Genomic DNA, 12,675 nt, shown 5'->3' on the forward strand with positions numbered 1-12,675 from the left:
TGCATATTCCAGAGGCCAATCCATATCACGCTATATTGAAGTGACACACCCTTCAATAACATGCAAAGAAAGTCAAAATAAAAATGCTCTTTCTAGGATACTGTGGCACTGTATTGTCATTTTTGTTTACTCTGGAACATCGCATTCTTAAATTTTTCAAGGGGAAAATATAAAGGTAGCAAAATTATTGTCGTGGCTAAATAACTCTTAACTGACACAATTTCAATTGTCCAACCCATTAACAGACTTTATTCCCATAATTTTCACTAAAACGTGGTATTATTCACGTTATTTTACAATTATGAAATATTTACTAATGTCCATTTATTTTTTAGAACCACAGTACTATTTTTTGTCCTTTAAATGATATCTAAATTTGTTTGTTTCGCCTTTTATTAAAAAAATTGCTATGCGTATAAGCATAAATACTACATATTTGCGCGACGCCTTTTAGTTTTACTGAAAACTGCGCAGACTAAGAAATGTTTTTACAAGTGCAAAATGTTCTATGATAGATATCGTTTTGTCAGACACTTTTCTTTTTTTTATTTGGTTCTTATAACATGCCAAAAATCTGTATATTTAATAGAGTTTAACATTAAATTAAGCGTTTTACTCTTAACAGACGTATAACCAACCCGATTAACAGACCAATCGCCCATATAGCCGAATACTCAATATAGATTAACCGACCAATCTCTCGGTTAGCCGAGTGTCGGCCGTGGTATTGTTACAATTATACGTTAATGGAGTACGATATAATATCAAATAATATTGTGTAGTATTCAAACGATTACGAAAAGCGTTAATTTTGTATAACTTTCAATGGCTTACCATTTTTTTAACTAACTTTCATGGGTTATGCATGCAACAGCAGTTGCTTCAAATCTACGTTGGCAGACTGAAGACTCATAATGTGGCCATTATATATTGTTATATCATGTTATCTTGTATGTATCTAATGATATATTTATCTCATCTTATCTTATAATATTAGCGCTGTTATTGCGCTATTGAACTCGTGGTAAAGCGTGCTTGGCTAGTATACAGAAGGCGTGTGCTCAATCTCCGGTCAGAGGTCCGCGAGTCTTCAGAGGCGTATTTAGGGAAAATTATCGTTGATTATATATAGGGAATCACTGGAGCATGACCCGTGCAGCCCCCTTTTAGGCAGTCAGTGGACCCCACTTATGAAACTTTCTGCATCCGCCACTGCTCTTGGTATAGCGTGCTTGACTTGTATACATACGGATGGCGTTTGCTTGTGTATCATTATAAGACATCCATGTTTAGGCCAAATTCTTGATCCAACCAGTCTGATTCGTTTAAAATTTCAAAAATTACCTTGTTACTTACATTTTTATAAAGGGAACGTAGTAGTTTCCAGCATTGTCCTTGAATACCATTTTATCAAAGAAGATAAAAAAAAGACCATCTCTCCAGACATTACCAAAAGGAAAGCTAGAAATGCTTTTTCCTTTTTTGTTTTACTTAAGGAGCAGAGTCCATGAAGAGTGGAAATATGATCCTCAACTCTTCTGTCGTCAAGAATATTATTAACACAGTAACAATGATTCATAGTTTTTAAAAAAGCTTATACATGTATTTCAGAAGTTTTCGACTGTTTCGATTTCAGGTGTCCCGGATGACAGGCGACAGCAGGCCATGCAGACATTGGGAGATTCCTCTAAAATGACATATAAAATATCTAACGACGGCGATAATTGGACGTTTGGAGTGACAACGTCAGCAGGATCTAGAGATATCAAATTTACATTGGGAACAGAAATAGATACAACAACTTTAGACGGGAGACCACTTAAGGTATAATAGACTGATTAAGAAACTTATACAAAATGCTTATTAACACAAAACACAGATAACTTTGATTTTAGGTAGCGTTCCTCTTTCGTTCTAGAGTTATACCCCTTTACAAATGGAAAAATTGCTGAATTTTTCGTGTCCGTTCTCTACCTTAAACAAATGTTATGCAAACTTAAGTTGTGTTACGTTTATCATTCTTGAGGGGCGTCATCTGTCATCTGTGTCCCATGGACACATTCTGCAATTATTTCTTATATTCCAATGCTGAAATATCAGTGGCGGATCGAAGAGGGGGGGGGGGTCCGGGGACGATCAATGCATTTGAATGGGAGCATATAGTTGAACCCCCTCCTTTACTCTGGGTTGGAACCCCTTTTTTAAATGGCTGGATCCGCCCCTCAATATTAAGATTGATTGATTGATTGTTGTTTTGTAACGCCACTTTTGTTTAACGTCACTTTCAGCATTATTGGGCTATAAAGACTTATTACTTTTATGGACGTACACTTTTTTACTTAAAACTGGGTATATTTAAGAAAAATGTTTTTTTGATTATTTTTCCCTCGTCATAGAGAATATTTTTATTATTGTTTTTTCCCAATTATTCAAATTAATTTAAAAATCTTCTTAAATCGCACAGTCGACTTTTTCTATTCAAATCTGTATTTTTTGCATGGTAAGCAAAACATAAAATACTAAATGCTACATGTCCCACATGAATTTGTCATATAGACATATATTGATTAGCAAACTGTATAGTGAATGTTTCTATCAATAACGATTAGAATATATTTAAGCATGATACGTTTTATATCCCGTGATTAACAAGCCAATTTCCATATTCATAATTAAGCTGACAGTATCGGCTTTCTCTGACAGATGATGACTCAATATGTTAGGAAAATGATATGGCACCAACTATCTGTTTTGTAAAACTAAGTTTTTAGAATGACAAATCATGGTATATATATACACGTTGACCTTATGTTCAATTTTACTCATCGCTAGTAAAGTCAGCTGTCAATCAAATAGAAATTCAAACATTACGGGGTCGTTTGTTTACTCCTGGGACGACAACACTAGCGCGTGACTCGGTCCATGTGTCGCTGCTTGTAAATTATCGGCGTCGGAGACTACATTTTGTAAATTCCCTAGTCAGTACATCGATAAGTTGCTTTGGAGTTGCTGGCGCCACAGGGTGTCATTTGCTTACAAGTTAGTGATTCTGCACCATATCATGTGAACCGAGGCTACCATCTGCAATTTAATCAGTCCAACAAATAGTCAATGCTATTAAGATACTATCCACCCGATTGTTGAAAAACGCCTGTTGTTGGTACATGTATCGTGAACAGAACATTTTTGTCCTTACGATTCTAGTTACAACTGCCATTTACAATCAAATTAATTGTACCATTGTGTACAGCAGATTTTATGTTGTTAAGACAGGCAGTAAACAAAGCAAAATAGCTGGATCCGCCGCTGTGTCTGATGAAGGTAAATCCAGAAAAGCGCTTCGGACGTATAAAATATATATAAAGTGCCATTTTTATATCATATATGCTTGTGAAATTCGTGCTCGCTTCTTGGAGTAAAAAGTAAAACCACAAAAACACTGAACTCCAAGGAAAATTCAAAACAGAAAATCCCTAATCAAATGTCAAAATCAAATGATAAAACCCATCAAAAGAATGGACAACAACTGTCATATTTCTGAATTGGTACAGGTATTTTAAAAAGTAGAAAATGGTGGATTGAACCTGGTTTTATAGCGCTAAACTTCCACTTGTAAATGATTTCACCGTAATATCATGTTTTTGTTGTTGGAAAGCTAATGGCTATCATTATAAGTGCTGTAATTTTATAAACTTATTGTAGGCTTTGTATACACTGGACGGAAACAACCTGACAGAAAAACAAACGGGACCAGATTTTGAATCTGTTAATGTTCGGACTGTTGACGGAGATACAATGACTATGGTAAGCATTCTGGATAGAGATAACAAATTCGAACGAACTTATTCCCATGCACTTCTTTCATCAATGATAAATATAAAAGCAATCTTAACTTTTTAGTAAACAGGTGGGCTCTAAATTGTAAATACAAGGCGTCTCTCAGGTAAGTTGACATTCCATATCATAGAAATAAGAAGATGTGATATATGAGTGAGTGCCAATGAGACAACTCTCAATTCAAGTCACAATGTAAAAAAAAGGAAACCCGTATAGGTCAAAGTACGACCATCAACACGAAACATTGGATCACAACGAACGGCTTGTTCATTTTTGTAACAAGCTCCTTATTAGTTCAAGATGTTTAGATTTTTGATGGAAGTTAATACAGAAAAGTGCTTCGAACTCCTAGAATTAGTAGTGTTATACACCTAGTCATTTTAACTTTGATAGCGGAAACGGTATCTTTAACATCTGTCTGATTGCATTAAAGGGAAATCTTTTAACCTGTAATTCATAAAACATGTGTTGTGAATAATTGAATTCCCTTCTGTACATAAACCACATATCATTCAGTAATTCCCTCACTTGAAGCCTGCATGCATTAAGAAGAACAACGTATTATATTTTATTCGATGGGTCACCATTTTTTAATCATTGTATCATCTAAAACTCAAACCCCTAGAGAACATGAAAAGATGACTAGTAGATGTCAGCATTTTATATTTTACCAAAAGCAACTATTATAATAAAGAAGATGCAGTCTACTGACTCTCTGATTGCCAACGCGACAATAACTCTTCACAAGATATCAAATAACTCAGAAATTAACACACATAGATCATCATACGGCCGTCAACAATGAGTAAAACCCATACAACATAGTCCGCTATAAAAAGCCCTAAAACAATCAAAAAGAAGAAAATTAACAGCCTAATTTGTGTACAAAATAATAATGAACGAAAAACATGTAAAACAAGTATGATATAAAGCAACAAACGACAGCCACTCAGTTACAGACACAAACACTCCTCCTAACATTTAACTGTAGTAAAACAAAACAGCATAAAAACAAACTATAAAAATCAATTGAAAATGGCTTAACTCATCAGATAGATAGAATACAGAAAAACATTTAACACACACAAAGAGTGGACATGACAGAGTACTTATACACCACAAAAACAAAAATGACACTATGCACAGTTCAGAGACTACTTGCAATTACTGACAGCTAGTTAAAAGCCAATAACATCCTATGAAAAATCATGCATCTAAGACTGAAATATAAACCAGTACACATCCACTGGTGGTGGTAATAAGTATGCGTTTGTTTACAGTTCACTGGTCGTGGTAGTAATAAGTACGCGTATGATTACATTTCACTGGTCGTGGTAGTAATAAATATTCGTATGTTTACATTTCACTGGTCGTGGTAGTGATAAGTATGCGTATGATTACATTTCACTTGTTGTGGTAGTAAAAATGTAATAAATATTCGTATGTTTACCTTTCACTGGTCGTGGTAGTAATAAGTATGCATATGTTTACATTTCACTGGTCGTGGTAGTAATTAGAATACGTATGATTTCATTGCACTGGCCGATGTAGTTATTAGTATTCGTATGTTTACATTTCACTGGCCGTAGCAGTAATAAGTATGCGTATGATTACATTTCAATGGCCGTAGTAGTAATTAAAATGCGTATGTTTACATTTCACTGGTCACGGTTGTGGTTAGTATGGGGGTCACGGTTGTGGTTAGTAACTGTTATGCGTATGTTTACAGTTCACATGCTGTGGTAGTAATAAGTATGCGTATGTTTACATTTCACTGAGCGTTGTAGTAATTAGAATGCGTATGTTTACATTTCACTAGCCGTTGTAGAAATTAGAATGCGTATGTTTACATTTCACTGGTCACGGTTGTGGTTAGTATGGGGGTCACGGTTGTGGTTAGTATGGGGGTCACGGGTGTGATAAGTAATCGTATGTTTACAGTGCACTTGCTGTTGTAGTATAATAAGTAAGCGTATGTTTACATTTCACTGAGCCGTGGTTGTAATTGGTATACGTATGTTAACATTTTACATGCAGTGGTAGTAATTAGTATGCATATGTTTACATTTCGGTGGCTGTGGTAGTAATAAATATTAAGTATTCGTATGTTTACATTTCACTTGCTGTGGTGGTAATTCGTCATCTCTTTTTTACAGGTCATGACCGGAAATGGAGTTAGCTGCACCCGGAAGTACAAGAAAATTTGAGTTCTGAACTGTCTAAATGCGCATATGTGTAAGAAGCAAAAAAAATGTTGTGCTTGTTTATTTCGTTACGTAAATGTGTTTTCGACCAGAATTATTTTTATGACTGTAATATTATACTAGTGTAAATGTTCTTATGTTATTTTAAGTGAATATCTGATTTATAAATTATCTTGTAGTCCATTAAAGAACATAATTACGTTAAATATTTCTGTCAGTCATTCTGCAGTTTATATATCTAACATTCCTTGTAAAGTAGGATATATATTTACCATGTTCGGACCATCTGTTCTTGAGTTTTCATAATGTGTGACTCCGTTAAAAATATGTAGAAAACCCGGAAATCATTAGAAAACTGACACGAGGATAATACCTTTCAACCGTATAAAATGTGTCTGTTACTGGGTCAATGTCATTGTTAAAAACAAATGCACATACTTGTTATTCTTTTCTTATCTACACACTTTCAACTAAAACAGCAACGTTTAAACTTACGTAAAATTGACTTTTATTACGATGGAGGAATAGAACATACCTATAAAAAACCAGGCGTTTTTGCAACATAAACTTTACATGATAATAATCGGTGATTGAGGATTACACATATCTGTTGTAGTGTTTGTGGAAAGTCGTCAGTTACCTGTCACAAATGATTAGTCGGTTTTATTAAGATAATTTCAAAATCAGATTCAATCTTGCAATATCTCTGCCGATGTGCGATCGGGTATGGCTATCTTTTTCCTTAAATGGACGGTTCTAAAAGAACCGCGTTCAACTTACGCTACATCTGTATGTATTTCTTTCGGCAATTTTACAGGAGAGCATACAATTTCTTCCAGCCCTAAATGTGAGACTACTTTTAGTTCCTAATGGCCTGAACGCAGCAGGATAAAATGCTATTTACTTTTTTTTAAGAGAAATGTATAATTTTATAGATAAATTGAGTAGTAATTTATGTTCAGATATAAGTCTTTAATTGTTAAATAAATGTGGGAGCAAGCTTACACAGTTAGTTTTTTTTACTGTTGTTGCTATTGGGATTGAAAACATACTTTTGTTTTTTACAACGTGAGTGTTCCCCTTATTTCCATAATGCAATTGCATAAAAAAAATAGAAGGTAGACACTTGTAATTCGGTACTTAAGGACCCACGTTAACACATTAGACTCATCATTCACGCTCGTATCATACTAATTTAAAACCAACATTTTATAAATTGTGAATGTACAGGCAATAACAAAATCAATGATATTTCATACGATACAAGACTTGCTAATTGCTGGACTGTTGATACCCTAAGTGATGAAACGTCAAGCTGTAGTGGCATCGACCGAGTAGGATTCTCAGTTACCATGCAGTAACGCGCGAAATACCAGTGCACAAACCATACGGTATCACACGATAAACCTTTGCATACAAAGGATAATAAAAAAAACATAAAGAACTTCGAGGAAAATTCTAAACGGAAAGTTCCTAATCAAATATCAAAATCTAAAGCTCAAACACATAAAACGAATAGAAAACAACCGTCACATTCCTGACCCGACATGAGCATTTTGTAATGCAGATAAAACCTGGCTTTATAGCTAGACAAACCTCTCCCTTGTATGACAGTCTCATACAATTGCAATATTGACAACGATCGATGTGGGAACAAATCAAATCATACAGTTTTCAATGATATGCCATTACACAAAGCATACGGTATCCCCCTATAGAAAAGTACACTTACCATACGGTATCCTTCGATAAAACAATACACAAATCATACGATATCCCCTTATAGAAAAGTACACAAACCATACGGTATCCCCCTATAGAAAAGTACACAAACCATACGATATCCCCTTATAGAAAAGTACACAAACCATAACGTATCCCCCTATAGAAAAGTACACAAACCATACGGTTTCCACCGATAGGACAGTACACAAATAGTTGTACCTTGTATGATAGACATTTACACACGCCATACGATAACCCCAGTAGAACAGTACACAAACCATACGGTATCCTGTTATAAACCAGTACACAATAAAGGCAACAGTAGTACATCGCTGATCGAAAGTCATAAATTGATTGAGAGAAAACATATCCGGGTTACAAACTAAAGCCGAGGGAAACACATCAACTATAAGAGGAAAACAACGAAACTAAAAACAAACGACAATGTAAAAAGTAAAAATACAAAAATACTGAACTCCGAGGAAAATTCAAAACGGAAAGTCCGTAATCAAATGACAAATCAAATGATAAAACACATCAAACGAATGGATAACAACTGTCATATTCCTAACTTTAGTACAGGCATTTTCACATGTAGAAAATGGTGGATTAAACCTGGTTTTATAGCGCTAGACCTCTCACTTGTATCACAGTTGCATAAAATTTCGTTATATTTACAACGATGCGTGGACAAAACAGACATAATAGGTAAAATAGTCGAAATAAGGATACAGCAGTCATCACTATGTCACAATCTCAAAAGGTATAGAACCACTAATTCAGGCCCGGTCGGAAAGAGCATACAAGAAAGTAGTACATATTTTTAACAAAAAAGTTCTTACGCATAGCTGTATCTTTGCCAATGGCGGGTATATTTGGTTATTTGTGGAATCAAATGAAAGCTTTGGGATTTTGGATCACTGTAGAACCCTTGTTGAGAGATTTATTTAAATTATAAAGAAGTATATGAAATTTTGATAGAAGAGCACATTTGACCTGTTGTTCAGATCAGAAGTTCCTGTTTTTGTACTATCAAACTTCAGGGAACCAGTACGCTCTAATGTGCAATTAAAGATATGTTGATTTTTGCAGCAAAAGTCAGGATAAGGTACAGTTTTGACATGAAATAACTGCCACTTTATTTGAACTTCAGACAAAGAAGCCATTAATGCTTGAAATTGCAAAATTTAATATAGAAAGCAATGGGCCTACGAATTAGTGGTTTTACACCTATTAATGATAATTTCTACCCAGTTTTGTGTTTTTAGAATCAAATATTGCAGTCGGTCAAAATCTAGTCGTTATAATTGTGATTCGTGGATTTTGAACGATAACTGAAGTTGATTACACAACTTTGGTACTTTTTTGTCGAAATTGTGGTGATATATTACCATGTTTCCAAGTCTGACAATCTTAGTGTGTGCTAGCTTTCTGAGACAAACCAAGGATCTTGTTGAAAACTGTTTCTACAAAACACGTACCGACACATGGTAGCAATCTGAATAAAATATCAATTGCAGTTATCGTCCTTTAATATGGATGTTTGCAATTTTCTCAATAATTTATTAAATAAAACATGTTTCGACAATTATATTTGAAAAGTACATAGAATGATGAAAAACCATCTTACAAATGATAGCAAAATATCATAAACATTCTTCTGTAAGATAAAACTGCAAGAAGTCATTTGTAAAATTACCAAAGCATACAACATTTTGGTTGAGATTTAAAGTTTCATGTTAAACAGCAAAGAAACTTGCTCCTCACCTAATGAAGTTTAACTGAAGGTGAAGGTGTCGCCCTTTCCTTGATACTGGTACACAATGGTGTTCTCCTGGATATACTGTGATTTTTCACAGCGGAGTAGAACATTAGCATTGCTTCTGCCAGTCATCATAGAAGTGGACTACGTCCTATTGGGTTGTAAGGACAGGTAATATTTAATGGTAAGTAAGACCGACTGAGTGAATGAGCAGGAGAGACAGTGAAAGATCTGAGTGAATGAATGACCTGAGTGAATGAGCTGGAGAGGGAGTGAATGAGATGGAGAGAGAGTGAATGAGCGTGAGAGATAGTAAGAGAGGAAGTGAATGACTTGGAGAGAGTAAATGAATGAGCTGGAGACAGTGAGTGAATGAGGTAGGGATGGAGAGAGTGAGTGAATGAGCTGGAGAGAGTGAGTGAATGAGGTAGAGAGAGTGAGTGAAAGAGGTAGGGATGGAGAGAGTGAGTGAATGAGGTAGGGATGGAGAGAGTGAGTAACTGAGAGTGAGTGAATGAGCTGGAGAGAGAGTGTGAATGAGCTGGAATGAGTGAGCGCGAGAGAAAGAGAGAATGAGCATGAGCGCGGGAGAGAGAGTAAATGAACGAGAGTGAATGAGCGAGAAGTAATGAGTGAGTGAGCGAGAGAGTGAATGAGTACGTAAGCGAGAGACAGAGTGAGTAAGCGACAGAGTGAGTAACAGAAACAGTGAATGAGCGAGTGAGAGATACAGTGAATGAGTGGGAGTGAGCTAGAGCGAGCGAGTGAGCTAAATAGAGATAGAGTGAGCAAGAGGGAGGGATAATGAGGGATGTCAGAAATCATGTTACATTATTTATTTTATGTAACAAATATGCTAGTGTCAAATAACCGCCTTTAAATTGTTATACTAAGGTTGTTTACCCTTTTTTGAACATTCAGCATGCACACAGTTAAGATTTTACCTGAAATTTTAATTTTTGCATTTTCTAACACTTAAAGCAATGAAACTTGTATAATATGACTTGTTTATAGATAAATATTGCTTTTGGTTCAATTATCTAGTGGGTGTTCATGTTTTATTGAGTTTCTTAGTGAATTTGGTGTATACTTATATAGTAATTCCAAAATCTCACTGGAAATGCATTTCATAACCATTTCAGCAAGTTGTCTAGCTCGGAGATATATAAATTACTCTTGTCGATCCATGTGTATACACAAAAGTATGGTTTTTATCAAATCACTATCCTTTTTTAACATGTAGAAAAAAGGGGGGACAAAATTATCAGTTATATTTTATATTTGTACCACTGTATTTATATTTAATTAAGAATCTCTGATAAAAAAAAGACATTTAGGTCAGAACACTGTTATTTGAGAAGTTATTAACAAATCAAAACTAGTAAAATTGAAAAAGTGTCATATCTGTCGCTATTAGTATCCAGATGTAGTTTTTTTTTTTTTGACGCATATGTTACTACCAGTCCAATTAGAGCTTGAATTCAGTGATACAGTGTTTTGACAACAGCTTTATGTGTTTTTCAATGTAAGAAATAGATCATAGAAGGAAATTAAGCCAAGCAGAAGTCAATATAACAAGTTTTGTGCTGTTATAGGTATAGAACCACTAATTCAGGCCCGGTCGGAAAGAGCATACAAGAAAGTAGTACATATTTTTAACAAAATAGTTCTTACGCTGTATCTTTGCCAATGGCGGGTATATTTGGTTATTTGTGGTATCAAATGAAAGCTTTGGGATTTGGGATCACTGTAGAACCCTTGTTGAGAGATTTATTTAAATTATAAAGAAGTATATGAAATTTTGATAGAAGAGCACATTTGACCTGTTGTTCAGATCAGAAGTTCCTGTTTTTGTACTATCAAACTTCAGGGAACCAGTACGCTCTAATGTGCAATTAAAGATATGTTGATTTTTGCAGCAAAAGTCAGGATAAGGTACAGTTTTGACATGAAATAACTGCCACTTTATTTGAACTTAAGACAAAGAAGCCATTAATGCTTGAAATTGCAGAATTTAATAAAATAGAAAGCAATGGGCCTATGAATAAGGGGTTTTACACTAAAAAAATGAAAATTTTTATCAAAAAAGAATCTTATCTTGTCAAATTTTAAAACCGTGTTCATTGCCTAGCGTGTTTGACGTCACAAAATTTTGTCGTTCCAATTATTTTCAAAAAAATATAATTTTGCATGAGGAATGGTGGTATGCAGGGTTAGAAAATCAAAAGTGATGTTAGAACTAATTTCAGAAACAGACCTGGATATCAGTTATCCTGAAGTTCTTTACAATTTTTAACAATTTACATATGGTTAATACCACTACGAGAGTAAAATATATTTGTCGTTAGTCGTTCAAAGTATTATCAAATTTATAATAGAACAATAACATAATGACATATAATATAACAAGAACATAATTATGGGATCTATAAAAGTATAGAGTCACTTCATATATATGAACCACAGAAACACAAACAGTCGCACATACAAAATACACCAGCAAAAATGAAAGATAATACAATCACATTGACGGGATGTATAAGTACCGAGCCACGTCAAATGGACATCACAGTAAACAGACCAAACAATAAAAGTAATTTTAATTATTGCACAAAGACAAATAAAAGAACAGTATAACACGTTGAACATTCAGTAAACAGACCAAACAATAAAAGTAATTTTAATTATTGCACAAAGACAAATAAAAGAACAGTATAACACGTTGTAAAGATGGTAAGCAACTTAAGTACGCAGAATCTATACATCAAAACCATCATGTATTATTTGTGAAGTTGATACGGAATATTTATCAACAAGGTCTTGGTACCTTCCGATGAACTTTTTTTTTTTAAAGGACGAGACATTCTTTGACTGACTCCTGGTTCATCAACTTTCTGCTCAGACACTGGTGACATTTTACAAAGTCTGAGTAGGTATTGCAAGCTCTTGAATATCAAATAAGTTGGGAAATATATATCCCATATGCAGGTGAACTTGGTATATTGCTACTAAGGTGGGGGAAATTTACAATTTCAAAATTAAAATCATCTCGTTTGTCATAGATTCTGGTATTGACAAGTGTCTGAAGGAACTCCGATTCATATGAAAATAAGAATAGATCGGCAAGGAGAGGCGTACACGTCCTTC

At 34.6% G+C, this 12,675-nt stretch overlaps 1 protein-coding gene across 2 annotated transcripts in view; it reads left to right on the top strand.

The window, feature by feature from the left end:
- Nucleotides 1-6,247, top strand: part of LOC143076348 (sodium/calcium exchanger regulatory protein 1-like) — a 29,610-nt gene extending 23,363 nt beyond the window's left edge. For both annotated transcript variants that reach the window (XM_076252072.1, XM_076252073.1), the window contains exons 2-4: nucleotides 1,637-1,824; nucleotides 3,703-3,804; nucleotides 5,994-6,247. In XM_076252072.1, the coding sequence (XP_076108187.1) occupies nucleotides 1,637-1,824; nucleotides 3,703-3,804; nucleotides 5,994-6,044 (341 nt within the window). In that variant the 3' untranslated portion in view covers nucleotides 6,045-6,247. The remainder of the gene's footprint in view (nucleotides 1-1,636; nucleotides 1,825-3,702; nucleotides 3,805-5,993) is intronic.
- The last annotated feature ends 6,428 nt before the right edge of the window (nucleotides 6,248-12,675 follow it).

Source organism: Mytilus galloprovincialis, chromosome 5 (genome assembly GCF_965363235.1).
Source record: "Mytilus galloprovincialis chromosome 5, xbMytGall1.hap1.1, whole genome shotgun sequence".
Classification (NCBI taxonomy): Eukaryota; Metazoa; Mollusca; class Bivalvia; order Mytilida; family Mytilidae; genus Mytilus; species Mytilus galloprovincialis.